At 31.3% G+C, this 26923-nt stretch overlaps 3 protein-coding genes across 4 annotated transcripts; 1 reads left to right on the top strand and 2 right to left on the bottom strand.

The window, feature by feature from the left end:
* Positions 1 to 487: 487 nt before the first annotated feature.
* LOC129918002 (RNA helicase aquarius) lies at positions 488 to 24861 on the top strand. The gene is made up of 10 exons (XM_055998288.1): positions 488 to 698; positions 768 to 1242; positions 4769 to 4887; positions 4949 to 5176; positions 20387 to 21212; positions 21272 to 21480; positions 21534 to 21988; positions 22044 to 23256; positions 23564 to 23932; positions 24008 to 24861. The coding sequence occupies exons 1-10, from the start codon at positions 606 to 608 to the stop codon at positions 24416 to 24418; spliced, it is 4398 nt and encodes a 1465-aa protein (XP_055854263.1). The 5' UTR covers positions 488 to 605; the 3' UTR covers positions 24419 to 24861.
* Positions 6264 to 15129, bottom strand: LOC129918003 (probable G-protein coupled receptor Mth-like 5). 2 transcript variants are annotated; one of them, XM_055998291.1, is made up of 9 exons: positions 15015 to 15129; positions 14665 to 14907; positions 8123 to 8247; positions 7894 to 8052; positions 7643 to 7827; positions 7460 to 7575; positions 7054 to 7132; positions 6675 to 6980; positions 6264 to 6609 (listed from the first exon to the last, which is right to left on the bottom strand). In XM_055998291.1, exons 2-9 carry the CDS (start codon positions 14840 to 14842, stop codon positions 6351 to 6353), a joined length of 1407 nt encoding a protein of 468 aa, XP_055854266.1. In that variant the 5' UTR covers positions 14843 to 14907; positions 15015 to 15129; the 3' UTR covers positions 6264 to 6350. The 2 variants fall into 2 exon arrangements, with proteins under 2 accessions (XP_055854266.1, XP_055854265.1); XM_055998290.1 differs by lacking the exon at positions 15015 to 15129 and having other exon boundaries at positions 14665 to 15005.
* Positions 24367 to 26443, bottom strand: LOC129918004 (putative inner dynein arm light chain, axonemal). Its single transcript, XM_055998292.1, has 4 exons — positions 26305 to 26443; positions 26109 to 26231; positions 24921 to 25053; positions 24367 to 24860 (listed from the first exon to the last, which is right to left on the bottom strand). Exons 1-4 carry the CDS (start codon positions 26401 to 26403, stop codon positions 24481 to 24483), a joined length of 735 nt encoding a protein of 244 aa, XP_055854267.1. The 5' UTR covers positions 26404 to 26443; the 3' UTR covers positions 24367 to 24480.
* Positions 26444 to 26923: the final 480 nt, after the last annotated feature.

The raw sequence follows: 26923 nt of genomic DNA, 5'->3' as shown, positions 1-26923 counted from the left end.
GAAGGTGAAACATGCGATTGGGCATCTAAAGAAACACCAACAACAGCAGCAACAACAAATAAAATAAAATGAAAAAAATGTATTCTATTTTATATTGTATATATTGTGAAAATTTCGTTTGCCAAAATTAAATAAAAAAAAAACAGTTTCAGTGAAAAAAAAAAATCTAGTTCTTTTTTTGGTCGCAAATGCGAAACGTCATCCCTTTTTTATTCCTCTTTCTGGTAGGTTTTCGCTGCTCCGACTCAGGTCCGCCTTCGGCTCCGTTTTCTCGGAATGGAGATTTTCACCACACCAATACATATGCAATCGACTTCGCGGTGATTATAATTTCCATACTAATTTGAGCCGCCTTCGGACCAGTTTCTGATCCGAAGTCGGACTCAGCTCCGCCTCAGGCGGAGCGGATTCGGACCGAGGTCGGACCTGTTTGCTTGAAGGGCTACTACATTTTTCTGTCAGCAAAACAAAAATACGCAACTGTCATTTGTTTTCATTCGCGGTTTATTTCTTCTCCGTGCTGTTTTGTTAAAAATTTGTTTTTATTTTTATTTTTGTAAAAAACACAAATTTCCCTGCTAATCAGATTAAAATTTTGTATTCAAATGAAAGAAAAACAATCACCCAATGATGGTCAAAATAAATTCAAAGTACCCGTTGTGACAATATCCCAAATAAATGCTGATGTTATTTCACTTGTAAGTGTTGCTCTATAAAACGTTTATTAAACGATTATTATTATAAATCTTATTTAACAAAAACTATAGCTTGCAACAAAATATTGGTCAGCTGAAACCCAAGCTGACCATCAGCCCTTCGATCCGAATGTTATCGAAGAAATCTATGCAAAGGAAATACAAGATTCCAAACATTCAATTCGTCGCATTATGATGCTCGAATTCAGTCAATATTTGGAGAACTATCTTTGGCCAAATTACAAAGCTGGACAGGCGAGTCATGCACATGTAATGTCCATTGTTGTTATGGTGAATGAAAAGTTCCGAGAACGTGTCGAAGTTTGGCCAATATTCGAGACGAAAGCTGAAGAATTCTCGGCATTATTTCGACAAGTTATTGAATCATGTTTGCCGCGTGGTGAGAATCTAAGTGCATTTCAAATTCGTGAACAAACTGCATTGTTGGTTTTCATTAATCACTGCTTCAATAGCATGGAAATTGAATTGTGTCGAGAGCAGGCGAAGAGATTGGTCTCGCTGTCGATGTGGACATGTTTGCAACCAAGTAAGTATACGATAATCCCAATCATGTTTATTAAATATTAGCACGGTTTTTGGAAATGTAGGTAGGTCTACTAATTTTAATCTAGTAGAATTCACATATTTTTGCATCAATACTCTGGACAATCGGAAACAAATTCATGTGATTTACACTGACTTTGTAAAAGCAGTCAGCAGAGTTAATTTACATACCTTCTCTTTTAGAAAAATCTTAAAGCTCATGGCATCAATGGGCCGTTCCACAGTGGGGCGCCTTGTATGGGAGACCGGAAAAAACTCAATTAAGACTAAACTACTGAACCAATTTTCATGAAATTTGCAGGAAAGGTAGCTAATAGCAAGACAAACCTACATTAATGACCACCCATTGCCAAATCCACTCAGAAAAAATTATGTATATTAAAAAATCTGAAAACAATTTTTTGCAGCTGTAAATGACTTACTTCCAATCACTTTTTTTTACTAGAAAAATCAAATTCTTTTGAGTTTATTTGAACATTTTATTAATAATATTTAAATTCTACATAAATAAAAAAAAATAAAAAATTTTCAAAAAAGGAAAAATATCCAAAAACGGTAGGTATGACATTTTTTTCAAAGTTTAACTTTTTTGAAAACTTTTTTTCCTTTGTTAGTTCTAAAATTTAAACGGCTACCAAACCCAAACTTTTCCTTCAATTAGCGGAACATTCCATCAAATCATTCTATCTTTTTTTTGGAGACAAGTGGAACTAAAGATAAAAGAGGCTTCAAATAACCAGTTTTATTGTATTCCGATTCCGATAGTTATAAATAAAGTCAAAAAAGTGGCTTAGTGAAAAAAACATTTGTTTTAATAGGTAAATGTGCCACTCAGGTTTCATTAACACAAACTCCTGATCCCAACAGCGACTAAATTGGGAAAAACTTTAAAATTGTGGGTTTTAAATTTTTTTTTTGCAATCTTATCAAAAATTTTGGGTTGATTCGCAAAACGGACTTCACATTCAGATTCAGCATTCAGATTCTCAAGACCCACAATTTTTTTTTTTGAAAAACAGTTTTCATTTTCTGATTCTTCAACTAATTTACTGTTAGAAACACGTGCAGTATCAAAATAAATCGTACTTCCGAAATATGGGTTTTTTCCGCCTTTTCCCCACTGTGCGTTCCACAGTGTTTCCGTTTGTATGGGAAGAGCGGTCAAAATTTAAACTTATATATAAGTAGAGTAGACAAAAAAGTAGGTGGGTCAAAAAATCAATTTTTTTTTTTTTGATTTTGTACTCCGAAAAATCGATTGCTAGACACCTCTAGAATATACACACCCAATATGAGCTGTTTATATTAATGGGAAGGTCCTCCGCTTCGCATTTTTACATCAAGCTTCTCCTAAATAAAAACTATCTTTTTATAAATCGACTTTTTTGCAAATTTCTTTACATATTCTTGTAGGAAATTGAACGCTCTACAAAAAAGGCCACGGGTCGTTTGAACAGGACACAACTCGAAGTGTCTTGCAACCCAGATTTTTTGATGAAGAAATGTTCCTTGGGGTCTAAATAGTAAGAAAAAAGCTTTTTTAAAATCTTTTATCGAGCTTAATTAGTTATGAAAAAAGCGTACTTTTACGTACTCTCCCTCATGTTTTGGCTCATAACTCTGCAAATAATAACGGTAAAAATTTTAATAATGGCTCTATTTTTAGAAGAAATATGTCTCTTTTTAATTGCGTTTCAATTAAACTGATATCATTTTTAAATCTTCAGATATTCAAATTTAAGTCCGTTCATTTTTTCTGCCCTATTCGATTTCACTAATCGAAAAGTCAGCGTATACTTTTCTAATGGTTTTTCGTATGCTAAACTCGAATACGAAGTCAGAAAAAAATCTTATGTTCGTTTGGGTTTCATGGCAAATCTCAAAAAAATTCTTACCTAAAAAATTTCCAAAAAACTTAAAGCAATGCAAATAGAATATTATGTCAAAATTTGAAAGCTATCGGTAAAGAATTTTTTGAGATTTGCCATGAAACCCAAACGAACATAAGATTTGTTTGCATAGAGAATATGCACCAAACATGTTGAATTCAACTTAGGATTTCTCAGAAAGGAAAAGAGATATTAAAAAGATTTAAACAGATTTTGAAAGAAGAAGTTTAGTTCTTTGAGAAATCTCCACATATTTATTTATAACAAATTATCACGCAAAAGGACATAACATCAAAAACTGTTAAAAAAGGGTATTTTTGATTTTGTATATATTTATTAAAAAAAAAAAATTTATTTTTGTATAAAACTTTTAAGCCATTACAAGAATACATATTGCTAATTTGAAAATAATGAATTTTCAGTGAATTAGAAAATTTTTAAAAGTAAAAAATGTTTTTATAATTTCTTTTAACTTTGACCTCGAATATCTTCAGAATGGTTAGATTAATGAAAAAAGTTAATAAGACCTTTTTTGTGGAGCAATCTGTTTCCTACAAGAATATGTCTTATGCGTTTGATTATTATAATTTTTCAATTTGTTACAAAATTAAGAACAAAAAACGAATTTTTAAAGTTTTTCTCGATTTATGGACCTCAAATATCTTTTAAACGGTTAGATAAACAAAATAACGATTTTTTATTAAATATGGAAAAGTGTGCTTGTATGTCCTTCAACAGGACTATGTTGAATATTATTCCAAGTTTTTCATTAAATAATCTACCGTTACAAATAGTAGAAGAGTTCAAAGATTTGCGTGTCACATTCGATTCGAAATTTAAATTTAGTTTACGGATTAATTCCAATGTGTCCAAAGAAAATTCCTTTCATGGATTCATAAAAAGAAATTCATTTGACTTTAAAGATCCTTATACGATTAAGTCGATATATCGCAGTGTTGTGCGTCTTGTTCTTGAATATTATTGTGTTTTTGGAGCTCTACAATTGAATTTGGAGCTTTCCATTGTAACGTATATCAAATGTTTGCATGTTTTTTAGTGTTTGAAATAGATTTTAAGCGCCGTAACAGTTTTTAGATCGATTGAACACTTAGAAATAATTTTATATTATCCCTTCTATGTAATGAAGCGTCCACAAGTCGCAATTTAACAAATATAGTAACCATAAATTAGATACATATGTTGCGTTACGTATGCGACATTAAGTCCACCACGTTTAAGCGTTTATTTTTACTTAAAACTTGATGAAAAGTTTGGCTATGTGAATATCGATTTAGGAGTTAAGTTCGCAAACACTTGTTAACTCTTGATAAAGAGTTTTCTGCCCCTAAAGAAGTTTTTCATTGCAATAAATCCCATTTATTACTCTTTTTCCTAATTATAAAAAGTTACCATTTTTCATGGAATGCTCCATTTAATAAAAAGTGAATTGAAAACGTTTAGAGAAAATTTGTCAGGTTTGCTCTTCAAATTATTTTAGAAGATATTGGAGAAGGGTTTCATCATTCTTATAATTCAAAGTGTCTATTACTAAATTTGTTACTAAATAAATCCCGTAAAGTATGTATATGTACACTAAAGATATATTTGTATAAATTCTAGAACGCCGTGACCAAGAACTCCGAGACATACCAGAATGGAAGAAATTTTGGAAAAAGATTCAAAAAAAGGAGAAGACAGAAAACAAACCGGAAATTGATTGGGAAAGGCGTTTCCTTCAGGTAACTATATTGTTTAAACTAAAATAAAACCATCGCACTGATTTGAACTTGTTTTTTGCAGAACTTGATGATAAACTTTCTTAATATTTTGGAAAAAATTCCAGCCGAGGGACCGGTTAATAATGATATTGTTCATTATTGTGAACGGTTTCTTGAATTTATTATCGATTTGGAAGCACTCCTGCCGACACGTAGATTCTTTAACACAGTCTTAGATGATTGCCACGTGTTGGTTAGATGTCAGATTTGCAATTTGATAAAACGAGAAGAAGGCAAATTGTTTGGACAGGTGAGTTTTGTTGAAATAAGTTTTTGTTCTATTATTTAGTTGTACAGGGATTTGGCAGAATTCTTAAACTGATGTATTCATGATATTAGCTATAAAGTTTTTTGAACATATGCCCATCTTTCCTCTCTTGTTTTTGCCCTTTGCAGTTGCTTCATTTTTTTTACAAGAGCTAGAAAATAGTTGTTGAAAACGGTTAACCAAACGAAAATCACAAGATAAAGGTTATGACCCATTATCCGCCTTAATCTTAGGTTAATTAAAACTGAGGAACAGGATAAATGTAGACGGGCTTATACTAAAGTGGCTCACCCAAAAACTAAATTATTTTGAAAGCAAATATCCGGACAAGTAGTGACAATTTGTTAGTTCGTTTTTAATTCCTTCTTTCTTAAAATGCCACCTCTCTATATTTTAAAGAACAGGTAGGTACCACTTTCAAAAGATCAGTTAGTTGCAAGACAATTATTATTTATTACTTTTCCCACAGTGCAGTTGCAGGCTTATTTATGAGTTGCTATGATCGTTGCGTTGAATCGTCCAGCAGATCAATTAAGCTTATTTTCTGATCTAAAGTGGAGTATTTATTTCCATACGCAGTTTAGTATTTGTGTTTCATCCGTCCATATAAAGACCACAATAGTTTGATACATCATCAGGGTTACTTTCAGAAAGGATAGTATAATTATTGTTTGTTTAAAAGAATCGGGCATTGTTCCCGTTCTGATCATATCAAAGTGTTCTCCATATTTTTTCAAATAATGTGTTGTTTTCTGTATTGATTTTACTAGTTCAACTGGTATAAAAAGTCAGGAATGATCCCCGTTTGCATTTTTATTTTTTGTGCTTAAAATCGGTTTCATCTATTTTCTTTTATACAAAAATTATAGTAAACTCCAGAAGATGAGTTAAAAGATCCAAAATATCAGAAAAGAAACACTTTGCCATATCTTTGTTTTTTTTTTTTTTTATTAAAATAATAAATAATTTTTTTAAGTACACTTCTGTGCTTATTCTGTTTTACTAGCTAAAGTTTTTTTTTAAAATATTTTTTACCATAATAGCCTTAAAAGAGCCTTAAAAGATATTTCTTTCTTGTTTTTTTTTTACATCCTAGAGATTCAAGTTCATTGCGCTCTGGCAGCAGTTTTTATTTCTTTATTCTAATTTTTGTTCGTTAATAATCATTTCCATTCATATAATTCATTTCGTCTCCCCAATCGTTTGACGATGGTGGTTCGTTGTAGCAGCATGATTTTTTCAATAAAAATGTTACATGTTTTTGTCTTAAGACACAAATATATAAAATTAATGGAGCTTGTATAGCATTGACTATTATATGTGCATATAATAGTCCTTCATATTCTAACCAAGATAGAATTAAAAATATCCATGATATCACCATCACAAGTAGTAGTAATGAATACATAATAAAGCTACAAAGAAAAAAAAAAAAAAGAAATTAGAATAACAATTTAAATCATAATCATCTTATAATTACTTTGCTTTAAGTTTATGCTGAATTCTTCCATAAACATTTCGTCGATTGATCAATTTTAATGTTGTTACATAAAAGAATATATCAATTAAAATTGTACACGCAATTGGTGAGAAAAACATTGCTATTCCCAGCCAACCGATAGTCTCTTGATCGGCAATTATATTTTGTTTCTTATACGAATCGGCATCGAGGAAGAAATGTGAGAATATTGCAGTGGCTGCCATAGTTCCAGTAGCACCCCAGGCATATGCTGAATAATAACAATATTTACGACCATCTGTTACTCGCAAAAAAACATTCCTAGATCTGAGAAAGAAATCAAAAATGTATTGATAGAAAAAGAAGTTCATGGAAAACAATAATAAATTGATTTAAATACCTGAAGGTCTTCCATATGTAGTAACCAAAGCTATTTAGCCAGAAAAATGCCCCCAATAAGCTAATGTATAAAATTGTATCTGGAAAAAAACACGTAAAGTTTAAATTCAAATTTAAATGCATACAGTTCTTATAGGGCTAAAAATATGATGTAAAAAGTTGTGTGGAACGTATTCATTTATTTGATTAATTTTTGAAAAAAAAAAAAAGAAATGAACCCGTTAAACCTTGCACTATGTTTTTGGAGAAAAGAATGTTTACAGACAATTCTTAGTTCGTTTGATATTCAACTTTCTTACATATCTTCCTTAGTGAATAGGTTCCACAATTTTATTTCACTATTAATATTAATTTTCAAACTGTCCCTAGAGCAATCTCAAATACAAATTCGGTTAAAAAAAACTTACCCACAATAATATAGCTAACATGACTGCTAAATTCTGTGAAAATCCTAACGAGGTCAGCAGCTTGACTCACTAAAAGGCACATGGCAATAGTTGTTATAATATTTCCAACTAAATCTCTATTCAAAATAACGAAGAAGAAAAATTATTTATGAGTCCTGATTTTTTGGTATATTAACATCTTACCTTAAAGTTGGTAAAATAAAATAAATAATTGCAACCAATAAAAGCATGATAATTGAGATACCATGAAAAATTGGATTCAAGATTTTCCTGAGTAAAAAATTTGTATCAGTCCATTTGATTTCTTTTTTTGCTAAACAAATGTTGGCAAAAAGTATTGTTCGATGATCACCACTTGTTGAAATTGCCTTAAAAAAAAAATTAAGAGTTTTTCTTTCAAAATAATTGATTATAAAACCAAGAAATTAACTTACTTTATCAAGACAATACTGTCCTTGTCTATAATCATGAAATAATGGTTTACGTTCATTATCATCTTCATCTTGATAATCTGCATGTTCGTATTGATCCTCATTTGTATTTGTATAATGTCGTAGTTTACCATCACTTAAAAGAATTAATTTATCTGCACTCTGAATAAATTTTAAAACAAATTAATATTGATAGATTTTATTGTATTTGTATGGGTGTTGTTTAACTTACTCCTGGATAATGGTATATAGGCCATGTTTGCATTGATCCACATCCTGGTATACCAATCACAAATTTATATTTCACTGGAATGTTATGTTCGCCACTGTAACTCGTAAACATTGGTTGGAAGAATTCTGAAACAGAAACCAACATAAAAATTTAAACAAAAAAGTCTAATGTTCGTTTTAAAATAATAAAATTAATGAACTTTGCCGGGTCAAAGAAAAAGTTAAAAACTTTGATACTGATCTAAATTTCTAAACTTAAAGTTTCGATTTTGTAGAATTTAGGAACCCCAATATCCAGAAACAAAAAAATCTAGGGAATTTTGATATAGTTTTTGATTTTCAGAGAGTTGCATCTTTTGGTTTTCTGGTTACGTATTTGGTTTTTGGAATTTTAAATGTTTTCAAAAATCCATATTCCAGAAAATGATATAGAGAAAAAAGTAATATTATTTTTTCAAGAGATGTTCGAATGGATCAATAATTTGGATTTTTGAATTTCCAGTTTTGTTCGTTTTTTCTTTGAGTAAACTCAAAAAACTTGAAACTTAAATTCTTCCTACAATTTCAAAAATGCATCGCGTAATTTTTTTTATATTTTTCAGAATTCCGAACTTTTCAAATTGATTTATCTACAATATCCAAAGGTTTTACTAAAAAATAAACCCTAAACGTTTGGGGTTTCATTTGCCCCACAGCTAAAATATTTTATTTACTCAAAATCATCTGAAATAAAATCCTTGGTTTTTAATATTTTCTTCGGGACTATTTGTAGTTCACCTAATTATGCCTGATGGCAAAAATTAATACACAATCCTTTTTTTTTCTTCTTTGAGTATATTGTGTTTGTGTTTCTGCCTTTGTATATTGATTTAGTCGAAATCATAGTTTATTTATAAAACTTCACTTGATTGCCAAGCACCCCGAATCATACACTCCCACCATCATTTATGCCTCTGCCAACCACATCCACTGACGGATGAACAAATTTCAGACTACAGACAAAAACAAAATAAATTTATTCACTTAAATCTTTAACTATACGCAAAATGTTGACACAAAAGAGCACAATGGATGTACTCCAATCGTGTAAACATTTTCCCTTTTTTTTTCTTTTCATTTTGTTGCCCTACATAATAATTTGCGATTTGGCGTTCGTCTGGTTTCAGTTTAATTGATGCATATTATTTCCCTTATTTTATTGTATTTGTTATTTATTTATTTTGTCAATCTATTCTCGGTAAATGTTTTGCGCGCAAAATACATAGGGGTATTTCACGAATTAAACTTCTTGATAAACTAGAAGCTATGCAAACGGTATTTCGTTAAAATTTTAAAATCACAACTATTTATTTATTTAAAATGTCAATTTTGTTCATATACTTCAGATTTTTCCCTTAATTAAGAATAATTGTGGAACCTATACATATGAGAAATTTTAAAATTGAGGTTTCAGAGACTACATCTTTTCTTATTGGTTATTTAATTAAGTAATTGACAAAATAATTCAATTTATTTTTCTTTGAATTAAATTGTAGAATTCATTCATAATCGTGTTGGTGTTAAATTTTACATCACTTGCATTCCACATCTTGTAAAATCGAAATTATTGATTAATGTCCGGGCTCTATCATGTTGTGGAGTGGAACGCGTTTGTTTTTCATTTCTCCTGAGAACATTATTTTTTTTTCACATCAAATACTCCGTTTGGGTGAAAGTGAAATATACATAGAGAGACAAATTGCGTCAAATTTTCACTTTAATACTACAAACATTTTTAAATTATAATTATACAGTTTTTGCAATCCACAAATTTTAATTTAAGATTTTTTTTCGAACATTTTCTTTTGAAAAAGTAGGAGTTACAATTATTTATAAAAAAAGGTCACGAAGATAGAAATAATTTAGTTTGTGGGTATCTCTTCTCTTCTAATTATATACTGAGAGATTGGTTATTCGACTCATTACTCGTTGTGGAACTCATTCATTTTCACATTCCCAATTTGTTGGGTTTGTAAAAGTTGGCATTTAAGTAGTATGATCCAAAACCTGCAGATATAAAGGAAAAAAGTGCTTTTAGCCACATTTTATGAAATTTTAATAGGTTGCAGTTTACAAAGTGCCGATTATAAGTTCGTTTTGGCCTAAGAAATGATTGTGGAACGCATTTAAATTCATCGAAAATCGTTTGATTGCAATTCCACAGTTTATTTTATGTATTTATTAGTAACGCAGTTTCAATTTTTTCATTGATAAATAATTGTGGAATGCGTTATTAATAAATTAAGGTGTTCAAAGGTGAAATGTTCAGGATTCATGCTCCAAAAATAATTGAAAAGTGTAAAAATAATTGAAAATTGGTGAAAATGCTCAAAATTACAAAAAATCATCTTACGTTCAAGGAAGTCGATGGGCTTAATGAATGATGTTTAATTTATTTCTGCAAGAAAAAAAGACCTTCACTATGTCGTCTATGTGGATTCATTGAGTGTAACCGTTAAACATGTTGCATTGTGACATTTTTAGTTGATTTCATTTACACGTTGCAGACAGCAGACAAATAGTCGATTTGTTGGCACTTTTTCTCCTAGTTGGGTTGTGTTTTTTTTTTTTTTTAATTTATTTATGTGTCGAATGAAATTAGCTATCCTGCTAGGTGGTACAATCAATTCACTGCAGGTGGACATTGCAATGAGTCGTGCAACGTGCTAGCATATCGTATATCTTGTTTTATATTTTTTTTTGTATTTCTGCCTGATTGAGAGATGGCAGCAGCAGGCATTTTTTGTTTCGACCATTGGGAGTCCATTGAACTTTTCCTGTCCTATAACTAAGTACCTTTTGCGAATAGAGAATAAATGACTTTACAACCTAGAGAGGAAACAAAAAAGTAGACTCAGATAGTTTTTTGCGTGATGGTTAGTTGAGTGAACTGAACATACCTTAAATGGATTTTTAATTAAAACTCGTTACAGAGCAAATGCATACGAAGCTGATGGTTGACACAACAACGGTAAAAACGTTCTGGTGATTTATTTCTTCTTTTTTTTTTTTGTTTTCGTATCATTTTGTATATCAACAAAGTGATATCCTTTGGTATTGTCCGCGAGTTGTTTCACTTTAACAGGCAAAACGTGCCAACCAGATGTCACATATTTGAGGGAACTCTTGAGGAAAAAAAAAATTGTAGTGGCACTTGATTCATTGCCTGATAATGGTGCATTGCTGCAAATGATTTTATACCGGAATTTTAATGAAATTCTGATAGGGATGGAAAATGACAATGATAAGGATGTCAGATTGTTACAGTTTCTAATATAGAGAAAAGCAAATATGTATATGCCTTTTTGTTTTGATTTAATTAAATGATTTAAATTATGTATTTCAGTGTTGATATTTCATACATTGTAATTGCATGAGCTGTTTGGCAGACTTTGGTACCTACTGAATGTAATAAATAGCTTTTACTATTCCATAGATAGGAAAACAAAATCGATCATCTTTAATAGTCGGGCACTAACATTTATTTTCTAAAGTCTCAATGTCAATGTCAAAATTGGAGAGTTTTCTTCACGCACTCGTGTAGTGAATTAATGGCGTTTTCGATTGGCAGTCCGGAAGCGTCCGGAATCATTCTGAAAGCGTTTTATTCGCACAAAACTCATAGTTTTGTGTGAATAAAACTTTTTCAGAATGATTCCGGACGCTTCCAGACTTCCAATCGAAAACGCCATAAGAGTTGTGTAGTCGATCTCCAAGTGACTGCCAATTTTTTTTTTTTTTGTTTAAATTGGTTCTTTTTTTTCAAAGTGTAAACAACTTTCTTTGAGTTAAGGATGTTTTAAGATAAAAAACCAATTTAAACTAACGTCATTCTATTATGATTTTAAAATTATCAAGTTCAATGCTAAATCAGTCCGAGAAATAGTTAATGTAGTTTTCGTTGATTTCAAGTTTCTTTTTTTTTTTTTTTTTTTGTATAAATTTCAACGAAATTATGTGTACGCAAGGTTATTGGTAACCTAAATGCTACTGACAACCATCTAGATTTCTAGAAAACATATTTTGGAAAAATATGACCACCACTGTCTATTAAATTTCTAGGGTTTATAGCTTCAAAACTACATTTGATAGAAAATGTAAACGAATTAACAAAATGAAAATCAAACACTTAACTGCACTAACATTTTGTAGTTATTTTTGTATATCTTTTCTAACATAAAAGAAATTTGTTTACAATTTCTAAGTGTGATTGAATAAATCTTTAATGTGTAATCAAATTATTTATAGCTTATTGGTTCGAAATAATCGTTGTAAATATTGGAAAAACAAAAAAAAACCGACATGAAAAATCACAGTTGGTAGAGAATAATTTTTGTATATGTAATTCTATTACTACAATCTAATATCGACATTTTCTTGTGAACGCAAATAACACAGAAACTTTTCGTCTACCAAATTGTAATAATTTTGTCGCTATCCCAGACTCAATAAATTTATTGATTACTTTTTCTTAACCTATTTACCTACCTTCAGTCAGTCACCATCCATCCCCATATAAACAACTACTTATGAACACTTATTCCAGTCACTTCCGCCGTAATCCTCCCACTCATCATCAAATACGTTTCTACTTAAATTCCAAATTAATATTCATTTTAGTCATGCCTATTGGTTACACCTGAGTAAAGTTTAATGTTTTTTTTTTTTTTTTCATGTTCACTCAAAATCAAAACAGTGACACGCAAAATAACCTACAACTTTGTATGATATTTCCTGTAGTTTATGTGTTTATTTTTCCCCAAATCAACCCACTTATGATTGTTTTTTTTTTAACTCCTTTGATTTTTTTACTTGCGATATAGGTACTATATACATAGGTAACAAGTTATGCATTCGTACAAAAAAAAAGATGATATAACAATTTTCCATGATATTAATATGATAGAGAATGCAAAAAAAGTGGGTCCCGAAAGTCCGTCTGTCTGTCTGTATGTAGAATTTTTTGGAAACTCTCCAGTGGTATTTTTGGAATTAATTTTTTTGGACCGAAAATAACGGTACCTTTCATACAAAAATTTCGGAAAAGTTTAATTTCTCGAAAACGGTTCCAACGATTTTGTTAAAAAGAAATCAAATGTTAGTTTTAAAACAAGGTGTATCTTTTGATGAAAAAAAATTTTGTTTGAAAATCATTATTAACGGTACCAACCGCTTTTTTCAAATATGATTTTCTACCAAACTGCTATTCGTATCTCAACAAATTTTTTTACACAAGAGCATTTATAATAATTTGAATATAAATCAGAAATAAAATTTAAATAAAAAAATAATTTTAGGATTTTTTACTAATTTTGAATTTTTTTTTTTTTGAAAAATCAAATTTTTAAAAACGGGACTTTGAATTTTTTTGAAATTTTGGTTTAAGATGTCCATTAGTGAATTTTATTTTAAAACTTTTTTTCCAAAAAAATTATTTATTTTCAAAAAAACGATTTTGAAAATATATTTTTTAAAAACACATCTTTTGAGGGGCAATTTGATTTCAGATTTTGTTTTATTTTTTTTAAAAACGATTTTTAAGTTTTTTTTTATTTTTTTTGTTTTTATTAAGGTACCTACATTTCCCAAATTTCTAAATAAAAAGTCTTACAAATTTAAGCAACTTGAACTCTAAGAGCAAGTTCGTACGGCCCAGTCGTGCATTTTATTTTTTATTATCATGGGTCCCGGAAGTCCGTCTGTCCCTCAGTCTGTCTGTATAAGGAGCCTTAACAGCCTAAAAGGATGGACCGATTGACTTCAAACTTGGTATGTAGAATTTTTTGGAAACTCTCCAGAGGTATTTTTGGAATTAATTTTTTTGGACCAAAAATAACGGTACCTGTCATACAAAAATTTCGGAAAAGTTCCAACGATTTTGTTAAAAAAAAAAAATCAAATGTTAGTTTTAAAACAAGGTGTATCTTTTGATGAAAAAAAATTTTTGTTTGAAAATCATTATTAACGGTACCATAGAACCCCTTTTTTTCAAATATGATTTTCTACCAAACTGCTATTCGTATTTCAACAAATTTTTTTACACAAGAGCATTTATAATAATTTTAATATAAATCAGAAATAAAATTTTGAAAAAATATAATTTTAGGATTTTTTACTAATTTTGATTTTTTTTTTTTTTTTGAAAAATCAAATTTTCGAAAACGGGACATTGAATTTTTTTGAAATTTTGGTTTAAGATGTCCATTATTGATTTCTACCAATTTTATTTTAAAACTTTTTTTCCAAAAAAATTATTAATTTTCAAAAAAACGATTTTGAAATTTTTTTTTCTAAAAATACATCTTTTGAGGGGAAATTTGATTTCAGATTTTGTTTTATTTCTTTAAAAAACGATTTTTAAGTTTTTTTATTTTTTGTTTGTTTTTATTTACCTACATTTCCCAAATTTCTATATAAAAAGTCTTAAAAATTTAAGCAACTCAAACTCTAAGAGCAAGTTCGTACGGCCCAGTCGTGCATTTTATTTTTTATTATCATGCTCACCTGTTTCATTAACTTGAGTGCATACTGTATCCAAATGTATCTCGAATTTCTCGCAACATTTATTCACCTGCACCAGGTTAACATCATCACGATCTAAATTTTGTTGTTGTTGTGGTAATGTCTCACCTTTGATTTCACTCAAATGAGACACACTCATTACCGCCATTGCTAAAATCATACCTAAACTTGTCGTCGATGTCGTCGTCCATCTATGACGTAGTCGACGTAACTTAAATGCTGCTGCTGGTTGTTTAATACGTTGACTCATCATTTTGTTATTAAATTAAATATTTTTGCGCGCACCATTTACTCAAATATTTATACATACAAAAAAAAAAAAACACACACACACAGATATACTCAACACGCTTCTGTTACGTTTCAGGTGCGCGATGATAATATAAAATAATTTCAATCATAACATCACGTAAGGGAAGTAATATTGTTGTTTTTTTTTTTATTTTTTTTAATTGCAACTGTAAGTAGGAGTATATCTTTTGGAAGAGATGATCTTTCAATGCTTTTGTGCGGTCAGAAAAAAATTAAAAAAACAGCACAAAACGATACGAACGGACCAGAGAAGTCTTCTTATATCGCACGACTTTTTAATATTTATTTACTGCGAATCGAGAGGAGTGTTTTGATTCAGTTTTTTTTTTTTTTTTTTTTGAATTTTCATCCAAAAGTATCTGCGGCCTGTGGTGTATCTCACTGCTGGCTCCTCACTTAGCCGACCACAAAAAAAATAAATAAATTCAAAATTCCTGTCCCCCCACTGTTTTTGACGAGGGTCTTTGTGTCTTGGTTCTGTGTTTCATCCAAGAGTATACTCTCGGAATTGAGTGCTTCCTTGTTTTAAAATTCGTCTTTATTTTTTTCCTCTCGAAAATTGAATGATTTTTTTTACAGAAATATCATTAAATCCAATAAAATTCGCTGAAATTAAGTTACTGTCATGACGAAAGAGACTCTTACTAGCGCGACTAATGAGATGAGACCACAAACCAAACCAACAAAAAATGTAAAAAAAAAATAAAACGAAAACCTAACCGACAACTACTGACTGACAATGACAACAACCACGAGAACCGACCGAAACACAACCACGCTCTTACTTGAAGCACGTTTTGAATGCTATTGAGTAGAGGAGAGTTGGAATTTTTATTTCATACCGAAGTCGGAAAAATTGCCGCAACTAGAACCAGCACAGAGTCAGAAAAGACTCATATAGTGGAGCTCAGAGAGATACATAGAAATGGCAGTTTGTTTTGTATTTCTGAATTTTTTGAAGTACACGCAAGAGTACAACGAACAATGAGTTAACGAACGTATCGTTTACCGGCAAGTTAAGTGGAGAAAATTGTTACTTTTTTGTTGCTGTTCGTTGATTGAATGGAGAGTTCTAGATGGTTGATGATGAGGGAGGGCCTGGCTGATTCTCTCTTAGTTTATGCTTCTTCGTCTATTTTAATACTTAAAATTTCAATACCTCTCGATTTCAACTCGACTGCTTTCCTAATAGGAACAAAAAAAAAAAATTTGAAATTGTTCTCTCCTTCTTCTCTTTAAGTGGTATTTTTTTTTCATAGTCATTGAATTGTTGGTTCAAGCGGAATCCGGTAATGTTGAATTGATTTGACTTGTTAAGTACAGACAATCAAGTCTCATACAGTGGTGGTGAAAAGTTTTAAAGCACTTGAAAAAAAAAAAAGAAAAATATATTTATATGCTTAAGTGGCTTCCTAGCATGTTACACCACATTTCATCATAAGACAACTCAACATGAGAAAAGTCATCACAAAGTTCGATTGGAACAAATTCTTTTTGAGTTTAAAATTTTATTTCAATGTGGTTGTTGTTTTTATTTTTTATATCTTACATGAATAAAACACCATTCAAGAGATTAGAAAATTTTATAAAAACTCTGTTGGCTTGATTTAGCTGTTCAAAAGTAAAATTTGATATTCTCTTTACTTTTCTAGAGGAAAAAAAAAAATAGCATGCATACGCCACAGTGACCCGGAATTCATCAATTGAATTACCACCCGAGGCCAGTTTATCAAGATAAAACAAAATCCATTGAAATTTTTGTTTTAATTTCTTATTTGCTCTCAAGCTTCAGTCCAAACCACTGAAATGATTTGATTCAAACTTGGAAGTCAAAAATTTTAACCGTTTTTACACAAAGAAAAAAAGAAGACCTTTAAATAAAATGATGCCCTATTTAAATCCTACCCTTTTAAAACAATACAATTTCCACTTCAATTTTGTTAAATATAAGGTAAACTTGATTTCATTTTAATAAAAATGTTCATCTTAAAAAAAAAGCTACTAAACATAAAAATTTAAAAATTAACGTCAGACTTCAGCTTAAGTTGAAGTTTATTTAACTAATTTCCAACAGTGAAATAGGCTGATGTTAAAGCACTCGCTTAGTAACCCAACAGTTGTAGGATCGATCTCTAAGTGGCCCCCAGTTTTTTTTTATTTTAATTTTAAATGTCTCCACATAAAAATAATAGGATTTTCCGCTTAAATCAAGTGGATTTCTTTTAAATAAGCACATTCATGAAATTAAGAAGCCTAAAAAAACATGCAAACATCGGCTTAATTTAATGTGGAATCCGCTTATTTTTAGGTGGTCTTTTGTACATGTTATAGATCTGCTGCACTAAAGTGCATTTCACGTGAAAACCCAGACAAAATTATTTAACACTTTTTTTTTTGGTTTACAACTAATAAAAACATATTATATTTGCATTTAAAAGTATGTTTTTTTTTTCGAAAAAAGCCTTTAAAAAGAATTTTTATCATATTAATTAAATAAAATTTCTGGTATAGGACTTAGTTTGATTGGCCAGAATGGACAAGTGTTTCAGTCGGCTGTCATAAATATTGTTAAGTGACACGAAACGACGAAAGTAGAACTCATAATAAGACCTCACCGTTTTTTAAGAGCGATTTTTGTTTTATAACTCTATAACTCATATAAGCATTTAGTTTCTTGGAAAAAGACCGAGAGCTTGCATCAATTTTTGGTACTCTCACTCTAAAAGTAATACTCCTAGAGAAAAATGATGTACAAGAGAAAGAAAGATAATTATATTTTCAGTCAGAAAGATCTTTGGAAATTGTCTGTCCGACATATCGTTCTCGAGCTATTGAGACTAATGCGTTTTTCAATATGGCGGACACCCCACAAGACCAAACAATACGCAAACTGGGATTTATAATCTGAATGAACCCCACTTCAATATTCCATCCAAACTTAGCTATCGTCATCATTTTTTTTAAGATCCCTGCATTTGAGTCCTTATTGACTGAACTAAATGTATCGGCTATCCCTTCCCCTTAGCTTAGAGTTTCTTCAAATAAAAAGATAAACCGGTCGTATACCCACCAGATAAACTGTTTCGAGTGGTGAATTTCTTTTATATATCAAGTCTACACTGCGAATTGAATTCAAGAGATTAACAGGAGGCATGAAACTCTTTCAAGCCGGTGTTTTTTTTTTATTTCTAAAAAAATAAAAATAAATTTCTATACATCTGCAAACAAAATTAAAAAAAAAAAAACTAATAACTAGGACAGATGTAATTTGTCGATTGTCGCACGCACCACCTCTATAGTTGTTATATTCTGTAGGTAATGTATTATTTACCTGAGAAAAACACATTAAGGGGTGCCTTACCTGTGAATTTAAAGGTATTTTCAATACACATACATACATTTATATAAATAAATGTAGGAAAACATATATATGAAGTTACAAAAATTAGGACAAGAAAAGGAAAAATACCATCAACAATCATTTAAAAACGATTCCATGACGACACAATAGAAACATAAAAACTTTGTTAAGGCACATGGCTGGCGGGAGAAAGTCAGTTGTTATAGCTACACAAACGGATATCACTCAATAGCACTTCCTTGCTGCTCCCAAAGTAAATAAAATTGACATACATACGACACACGGAATCGGAATGCTATAGTCCTGGTAAATGTTTATTTGAGGGTTGGATAGGTATTTTTTTTGTTTTGTTTTGTTTTTTTTTATGTCTATCATCATCAACTTTATATAGAAGCACAAATACATATAGGATGCATGTGATTTGAACCGGAAAAGAGAATCGAGTAGGAATACCCTTACCCTACCTACCTTTATTAATTGAATGACATTGCATTATGTTGTGATTATGACAAAACAGTGGTGTATAAAAGTATATGAACATCAGACATTAAATTGTTTTAGATGTGTGGTGTAGGTTTAGCAGTTAAATAATCAGAAATGATAGTTTATGGAGTACCTCAGGGAGGATATATTTCTTCGTTGTTATTTTTTGTCATTTCATTTAATATTGATTTCTAGTAATTTTTTTTTTAAATACATTATATAGGTACTATATCACCCGTTTAAAATTCTTAAAAATTACGTTTCTCAAAAACAGGGGTTGCTATGTGTCCCTATTTTCTTGTACCAATTAAATAGAGAGAGTAATAAACAAAACGTTAACGTATGATCGTAATCGTGTGCGGTAATTCGACCCCAGCTCTAACGTTTTTTTATAAAAATAAATTTTGTACTGTCGCAAATAAGGTAGTATTTTAAAAATAAAAAAAACTTATTTTTGAACCCTTATGAGCGGTGTCTGTTCTTTCTTGATTTCCGGCTTCCTCGTAAACGATAAACCATAATAATCTTAAAACTTCTAGAAAAATTTGCAAAAAGAAAATAATTTTAAGATTTTTAAAAATATTTCTTGAAAACAAGTTTGATAAATACTTTTCAATTTTTTTTATGTTGATTATTAATTTCTAAAAAATTAAATACAAAGTTTAAATTAAATTAATTTTTTTTTTAATTTTTGATTTTTGTTTTTAAAGTCTCTTACATTCCAAAAAACTTAAACATAAACTCCATCAAAGATCCAGAAAGAATCGCAGTGTTTCAATATTGGGGTATCAAAAATTGTAGGTTTTTACGATTTCTCTCAAAAGTGACCTGCTATTGAGTTGAAGATAGCAAAAAGAACTATACATTTTTTTCCCAAATCATTTTTTACCTTTTTTTTAATTTGTTTAGAAAATTATTATTTCTTTTTTTAAGAATTTATTTTGAAAAAATAGCCTATTTTTCAATAAAAAAAATTACCGAAATTTTTTTTTGAATATTGAAAAGTTTGGGATGCCGTGTTATAGATTTAAACCGTTTATTTAAGTCTTTGTAGAAAAACTTTGCTTAATATAAGAAAATATTGAGAAAATATGAAAAAACAAAAAAAAAAAAACATTTTTCAAGAACGATCTACATACTTTTGACAGAAATCGAAAAAAAAACCACGATTTTTGACACCCAACTCTTTTTTCGCCCACCCACCCCCTTTCCCCCAATTTATTTGTGGGAAATTTATTATTCCCCAAAAAAATGTATTTATCCTCAATTTTCCCACCACCCATATGCTGCTAATAATTTTTTCAATTTTTGTCCTCTGAAAACCGGATTGGCAATTTTTTTAAAAATCCAAAAAGAACCTAAAATGAGATAACACTAATAACTTGTACTGTCAGCGTATAGAAATCCAAAATCTGAGAGATTTCTTTAAAATATTACTTAAAAGTATGCAAAATCCTTATGATATAGGTGAGCTTAGAAATGCTGTTTTCCCTGAACTGTTAAAAAAAGAATAACTAAATAAAACATAATAAACTCTTTTCTTTACAGTTATTGGAAATGCTCAAATTCTACACTCGTTTCGAAATCAACGATGTTACTGGTGACCCACTGACTGACCACGATATGACACAAATTCATTACAAGAAAATCACATCTCTACAACGTGCAGCATTTGCCAAATTTCCAGATTTGAAAATGTTTGCTCTATCCAACGTTGCCTCAGTCGATACACGTGAAGCCCTCGAAAAACACTTTGGAGCTTTAAATGCAAGCAATTTAAAAGAAATTGCCTCCTTTCTGAATTTAGTTCCAGACGAACTTACAGAACCATTTGAATGGCATCGTTTGGATGAAGAATTCCTCAAAGAATTATTAATATCACGTCATGAGCGATATTCCTCTCAATTGGAAGCTTTAAATGAAATGCCTCTTTATCCAACAGAAAATATTATTTGGGATGAAAATATTGTTCCAACTGAATATTATTCTGGTGATGGATGTCTTGCTTTGCCCAAATTGAATCTACAATTTCTTACCCTACACGATTATCTATTAAGAAATTTCAATCTGTTTCGACTTGAATCAACCTATGAGATTCGCCAAGATATTGAAGATGCTGTAAGCAGAATGCTTCCATGGCAATCAGAAGATGGTGATGTTGTTTTTGGTGGTTGGGCAAGAATGGCTCTGCCAATTCATTCATTTGCTGTTGTTGAAGTAGCAAAACCTCATATTGGAGAAAAGAAACCATCTCGAGTGAGGGCCGATATTGCTGTCACACTAAGTGTCCGCAGGGAAATCAAAGAAGAATGGGAGAATCTAAGAAAACACGATGTTTGCTTCTTGATTACTGTTAAACCAACACAACCTTATGGTGAGGTTTCTACATTTTCTTCCAGGAATTCTAATTTAATTTTTTTTTATCGATTTTAGGAACTAAGTACAACTCAAGGGAACCATTTATCCCTCAAGTTGGCTTGGTCACAGTTCGAGGTTGTGAAATTGAAGGAATGCTAGATGCTAATGGTCGAGTCATAGAGGATGGACCCGATCCGCGACCTACTTTACCCGGAGAACAAAGAACCTTCCGTGTGTGGTTGGATTCCAACCAATATCGTTTGGATATGGATGCTTTACAGGATGTAAGTTGGCTAAACTCCAAAGTTTTTTTTATAATACTTTTACTATTCTTTAGGGAGCTGATGATGTTTATGAAAGTTTCAACATCATTATGCGTCGTAAACCGAAAGAAAACAACTTCAAGGCTGTATTGGAAACAATTCGTCACTTAATGAACACTGAATGTGTTGTGCCACCTTGGCTGCATGATATTCTCTTGGGCTATGGTGATCCTAGTGCAGCTCACTACTCTCACATGTCCAATCAAGAGAAATCCTTAGACTTTAATGATACCTTCCTTGATATTGACCATCTACGTAACAGTTTTCCGGATTATGAAATTATTTGTCCAGAAGAAAAACCTGAACTCTTGAAAGCTCCATTTCGACTTTCTTTTGGTGATGTGCCTGAAAAAAATGATGATAATGATGCAGAGAGTCAAAATGATGGCACACAACTTACAAAAACAATTACAGTAAAGCCTTATGTATTTGAGTGTCGAGGTCCTTACAAGGACAATGCTCCTAAAAAGTAAGTAGAAGATATTCTTGAGTGTCTAGTTTATCTTCAATTTTTTTCTTTGTAGAAATACTGTACGTTTCACTCCCACCCAAGTGGAAGCAATTCGAGCTGGAATGCAACCTGGATTAACACTTGTCGTTGGTCCTCCTGGTACTGGTAAAACCGATGTTGCTGTTCAAATCATCTCAAATCTCTATCACAATCATCCAAATCAGCGGACATTAATTGTGACACATTCCAATCAGGCTTTAAATCAGCTTTTTGAGAAAATCATGGCTCTGGACATTGATGAACGCCATTTACTGCGTCTTGGTCATGGTGAGGAGGCCTTGGAGACTGAAAAAGATTTCAGTCGTTACGGAAGAGTCAACTACGTGCTAGCCAAGCGCTTAGATCTACTTAATCAAGTTCAAAAGTTGCAAGAATCAATTAATGTTCATGGTGACAATGCATATACCTGTGAAACAGCTGGATATTTCTATCTCTACAATGTCATGGCTCGTTGGGAGCAATTTCTTAATACAGCCACAGAAGCAAGTGTAAAAGACGAAGCGACGTGGAAGGCAGTTTTCGATGAACAATTTCCATTTGCGAAATTTTTCTCCGATGCCACACAACCCTTATTCAAAGGTGAAACATTTAAAGACTACCTATCAATTGCTGAGAGTTGTTTCCGTTATATCACTCGAATATTCACCGAACTTGAAGAATTTCGAGCTTTTGAATTACTTCGTAGTGGTTTAGATAGATCAAAGTATTTACTTGTTAAAGAAGCTAAAATCATTGCCATGACTTGTACACATGCGGCATTGAAACGCAAAGAATTGGTTAATCTTGGTTTTAAATATGACAACATCCTTATGGAAGAATCTGCACAAATTCTAGAAATTGAAACATTTATTCCATTGTTATTGCAAAATCCTATGGATGGTTTTAATCGACTGAAACGTTGGATAATGATTGGAGATCATCATCAATTGCCACCGGTTATTAAGAATATGGCTTTCCAGAAATACTCGAATATGGAACAGAGTTTATTCACTCGGCTGGTGCGATTGGGTGTGCCCACGGTTGATTTGGATGGTCAGGGTCGTGCGAGATCGGGTATTTGTTCGTTATACAAGTGGCGCTATAAGAAATTGGATGATCTTGAACATATTTTCCAAAGGGATGAATATAAGAAAGCTAATGCTGGTTTTGTTCATGATTATCAATTGATTAATGTTGAAGATTTCAATGGAGTCGGGGAATCGGAACCTAATCCGTTTTTCTATCAGGTGAGTTTTAGGTTTTGTTTTGGTTTTGTCTAGATACATGTGCCAACAGTTTGTATAAGGAACCTATAAGGTCTATTTTTTTGAATAAAGTTGGGGTCCGAAGATATCTGCTCCCGAATGTAAGAAAAAAAAAAAAAACAAATAACTCAGCAACCAGATCGCGAAAAAACTTTTGGTTTTTTTTTTCGAGACTTTTGTCAGAAAATATCCTTTTCCGAATAATTATATGTTCCTTAACTATAAAAACACAAGAACTTAGAACTCAACCGTCAATTTTATTTCTATTTTTAATTTCTTCTCTTTATAGAACCTTGCAGAAGCCGAATATATTGTTGCTGTTTTTATGTACATGCGACTTCTCGGCTATCCAGCTGAGAAAATCTCCATTCTAACAACTTATAATGGCCAAAAGCATCTTATTCGCGATGTAATTAATTTGCGTTGTGGCAAAAATCCACTTATTGGATGGCCACATAAGATCACAACCGTCGACAAGTATCAAGGTCAACAGAACGATTACATTTTAATATCATTAGTTCGGACAAAAGCTGTTGGTCATTTGAGAGATGTTCGTCGTTTGGTTGTGGCCATGAGTCGTGCTCGTTTGGGTCTTTATATATTTGGCAGAGTATCGTTGTTTAAAAATTGCTTTGAATTACGTCCTACTTTTGAATTGGTAAGACTTTTTCTTTTAAAAGGACCAAAAAGTCTTGAGATATATTAATTTCTTTTTTTTTTTTTCTTTCTTAAGCTCACGAAACATCCTCAAGCTCTTCAAATTCTTCCTGAAGAAACTTTCCCAGCAACACGATTGAGTGGCGCTTCAATTGATGATTCTCAGCTAAAGAAAATCAATTCGATGTCTGAAATGGCTGAATATGTCTACAATCTCTACATGAGTAAAGTTAATGCTCTAAAGGAGCAAATGACTGAAGTGGAACAAATTTACGATGATTTACCCCAAGAAACAGAACAAATGGACACAGATTCACAAGAAAAGGAAAATGATAATGATGAAGACGAGACTGGCGATGGGATGATACATGAAATTATTGAAACAACTCCAGCTCCCAAGAAGAAAACGAAACCAGCAACAACAAAAGAGCCAGAAAAATTTAAACAAACTCCTATAATTAATGAAATCGATGAACCAGACAACTAATAAACAAAACTAAATCAACATCCATTTTAACTTGACAAAAAAAAAATCAAAAACAAAATTATTTATTTCTTTGGTGCTGTTATTCCCTCCAATTGTGCCTTTAACTGAGCATTTGTCTTCTTCAAAAATGCAACTTCTTCAGCATATTTCTTTTCTTCCGAAGCCCTTAATTCAGCATTACGTCGTTCATTTTGTTCCGATTTAATTTTCATATCTGTTATTATCTCTTCCAAAGCTTCTTTATCTATTTCGAGTTGTTTTACTTTTTCCCTGAGTCGTTCTTTCTCTTCATGAGCTTGTAAAGCTTTTCGCATACCAAATGCTACAGAACTACAATACAACGTTTCATAGGCTTCCATAGACATGGCAATTTCATCGCGAATGCGAAGAAGCAAAAGTCCTCGTTCCGAACAATTGATTGTCACTTCACGGATAAGTTCATCTGAGAATAATAAATGTTTTTTTTTAGGGTGTTTGAGAGAAAGCCTAATATTTTACTTACCAAAACATTGAGAATAGAGTTCTCGACGAATAGGACAAATTCCAGTTTCTCGGGCTTGAGTCTGCTGAAGTCTAGTATCTAACATTTCTTGAAGATTTATAACATCCTGGCGGGTAGCCGGAGTACTGGAAACCTAAATACAAAGAAGAAAGTTTGAACTTATTAATAAAACAGGTTAAGAGGTCTCTGCATCTTAACATTTAATATTAAGAAACTTTATTAAACTAGGTTGATATCTGGAGTGGGATTATAGGACCTTATATTCTAGGTTGAGGGTTCCTGTTGCTGTTCAATTTTGAGTTAATATTGTAGCTAGCAGCCAATAAAAAGCTCTGAAAATTATTGTGTCAAAATTGACATGGAAAACGAGTTTAAAATCTGCACGCGATTTGACCGGGTACTGCAATCTGTAGATCGACAACGGTCAACCAAATTTGAGTAGCCTCGTATGACCTTAATACATTTCTATCAAAAAATCTGCCAAAACTTAAGCTCAGCAAAGAAAAAAACAAATGTAGAGCACCAATGGAAACATTGGCGAAGGTCATCAGAATTACCGCCATTGATGGTTAAAAAAGATAACAATCCTCTGTTAACTCTATGGCAGAACAATCCATTCTGTCTGGACGATGACCCGACCTGCTGTTGTAAATTATCTGAAAAGGTCAGAAGTAATTACCAACTCATTTGTATGCGCAATGAATAAAAACTAGGAATAGTTTGTCCCATTCATATGAAAGAAGGTAATCTGAGCTGGTCCTATTATTCAGTCATAACCTATTATCTACGATTTATCAATTTGTTTTAGGATAAGACATCTTTAAGAAGTATATGCATGTCCCTCTAAAAAAAAAAACAAAAAAAAAATGGGGGACATCTATTTCACCCATACTGTTGCAAGAGCAGATGCAACATTATTGCTAAGATTATATGAATAAATGGTCATACAGTTGAAAATGCAGCAAGTAAGGGGCATGTGGACAGCGGCGTACCAACCCTACAAATTTGAATTCGAAGACGAGGACAGAGGAAAGCCAAGGATTGTTAAGGCCCTTTAAATTAGAAACAAACTCCATTTACAAATTTTGCTCAGTACCAAGGAGCTGGATTTTCATAAAAGACTTTGGTAAGTACATTTCACTCTTCTTTTTCCTTTTAATTCGAATATAGACAACAAAAAAAACTTACTGTTTGTGTCCATAATTGTCCATCTTCCTCCCAACAACGTGGTGGTAAAATTGAATTTAAAATCTCTTCAGTTTCGCGTTTTGTATCGAATACAACTGCAGCTGTTTGTGGTCTTGGTATTTCCTTTTTAAAATTTTATTTTTTTAATTTCAATATGTTTCTTTTTTTTTGCCAAAAATCATAATTTTCAACTTACTGCATCTCCTGCTCCTTTTTTCTCCGGATGCTTAATAACTAATATTGGATTATCATAACGTACAAGAGTTTGAAATGCTTCTACGTTTTTTTCTCCCATTTTTTTTCTCTGATTTCTTGTTAATTTTTTTAATGGAAATTAAATTTAAACAACTAGCAAATATGTAAATTTATTTGACAACAATTTGGCATACATTTCAAATACAGAAATAAACAAACTATTTAATCTGCATAGTAACAATGGAAATATCTCCTTGGTTACGCCTGTTTATGCACTATGTAAATTAACAACCGCGCCGTTTGCATATTTAACTTTCAAAATCATATAAAATTGGTTAATTCTTTGAACAGAGTTTTTTAATAGAAGTAAACAAAAACTGAACATGGTTTTGTAATTCTATATGTTGGATTTGACGATGGAAGCAAGAAAAAGAGTAAAAAAAAAAGATCTTATTCAGAAATTTTATTTTTACCGTGTAGGGTGTTATAGGTTAAGTAAGGTGGGAAATTTATTTCCTTAGATGACGTTCCCATCCCTGGATTTTATCTTAACAATATATTTCTAAAAAAAGCTTACATTGATTTTTTTCTATTTATAACTAACTTCGTCTTTTTCCTTT

Source organism: Episyrphus balteatus, chromosome 4, assembly GCF_945859705.1.
Source record: "Episyrphus balteatus chromosome 4, idEpiBalt1.1, whole genome shotgun sequence".
Taxonomy (NCBI): Eukaryota; Metazoa; Arthropoda; class Insecta; order Diptera; family Syrphidae; genus Episyrphus; species Episyrphus balteatus.
Note: the sequence above shows the minus strand (reverse complement) of the source record. Positions and strands in the feature narration are given on the sequence as shown.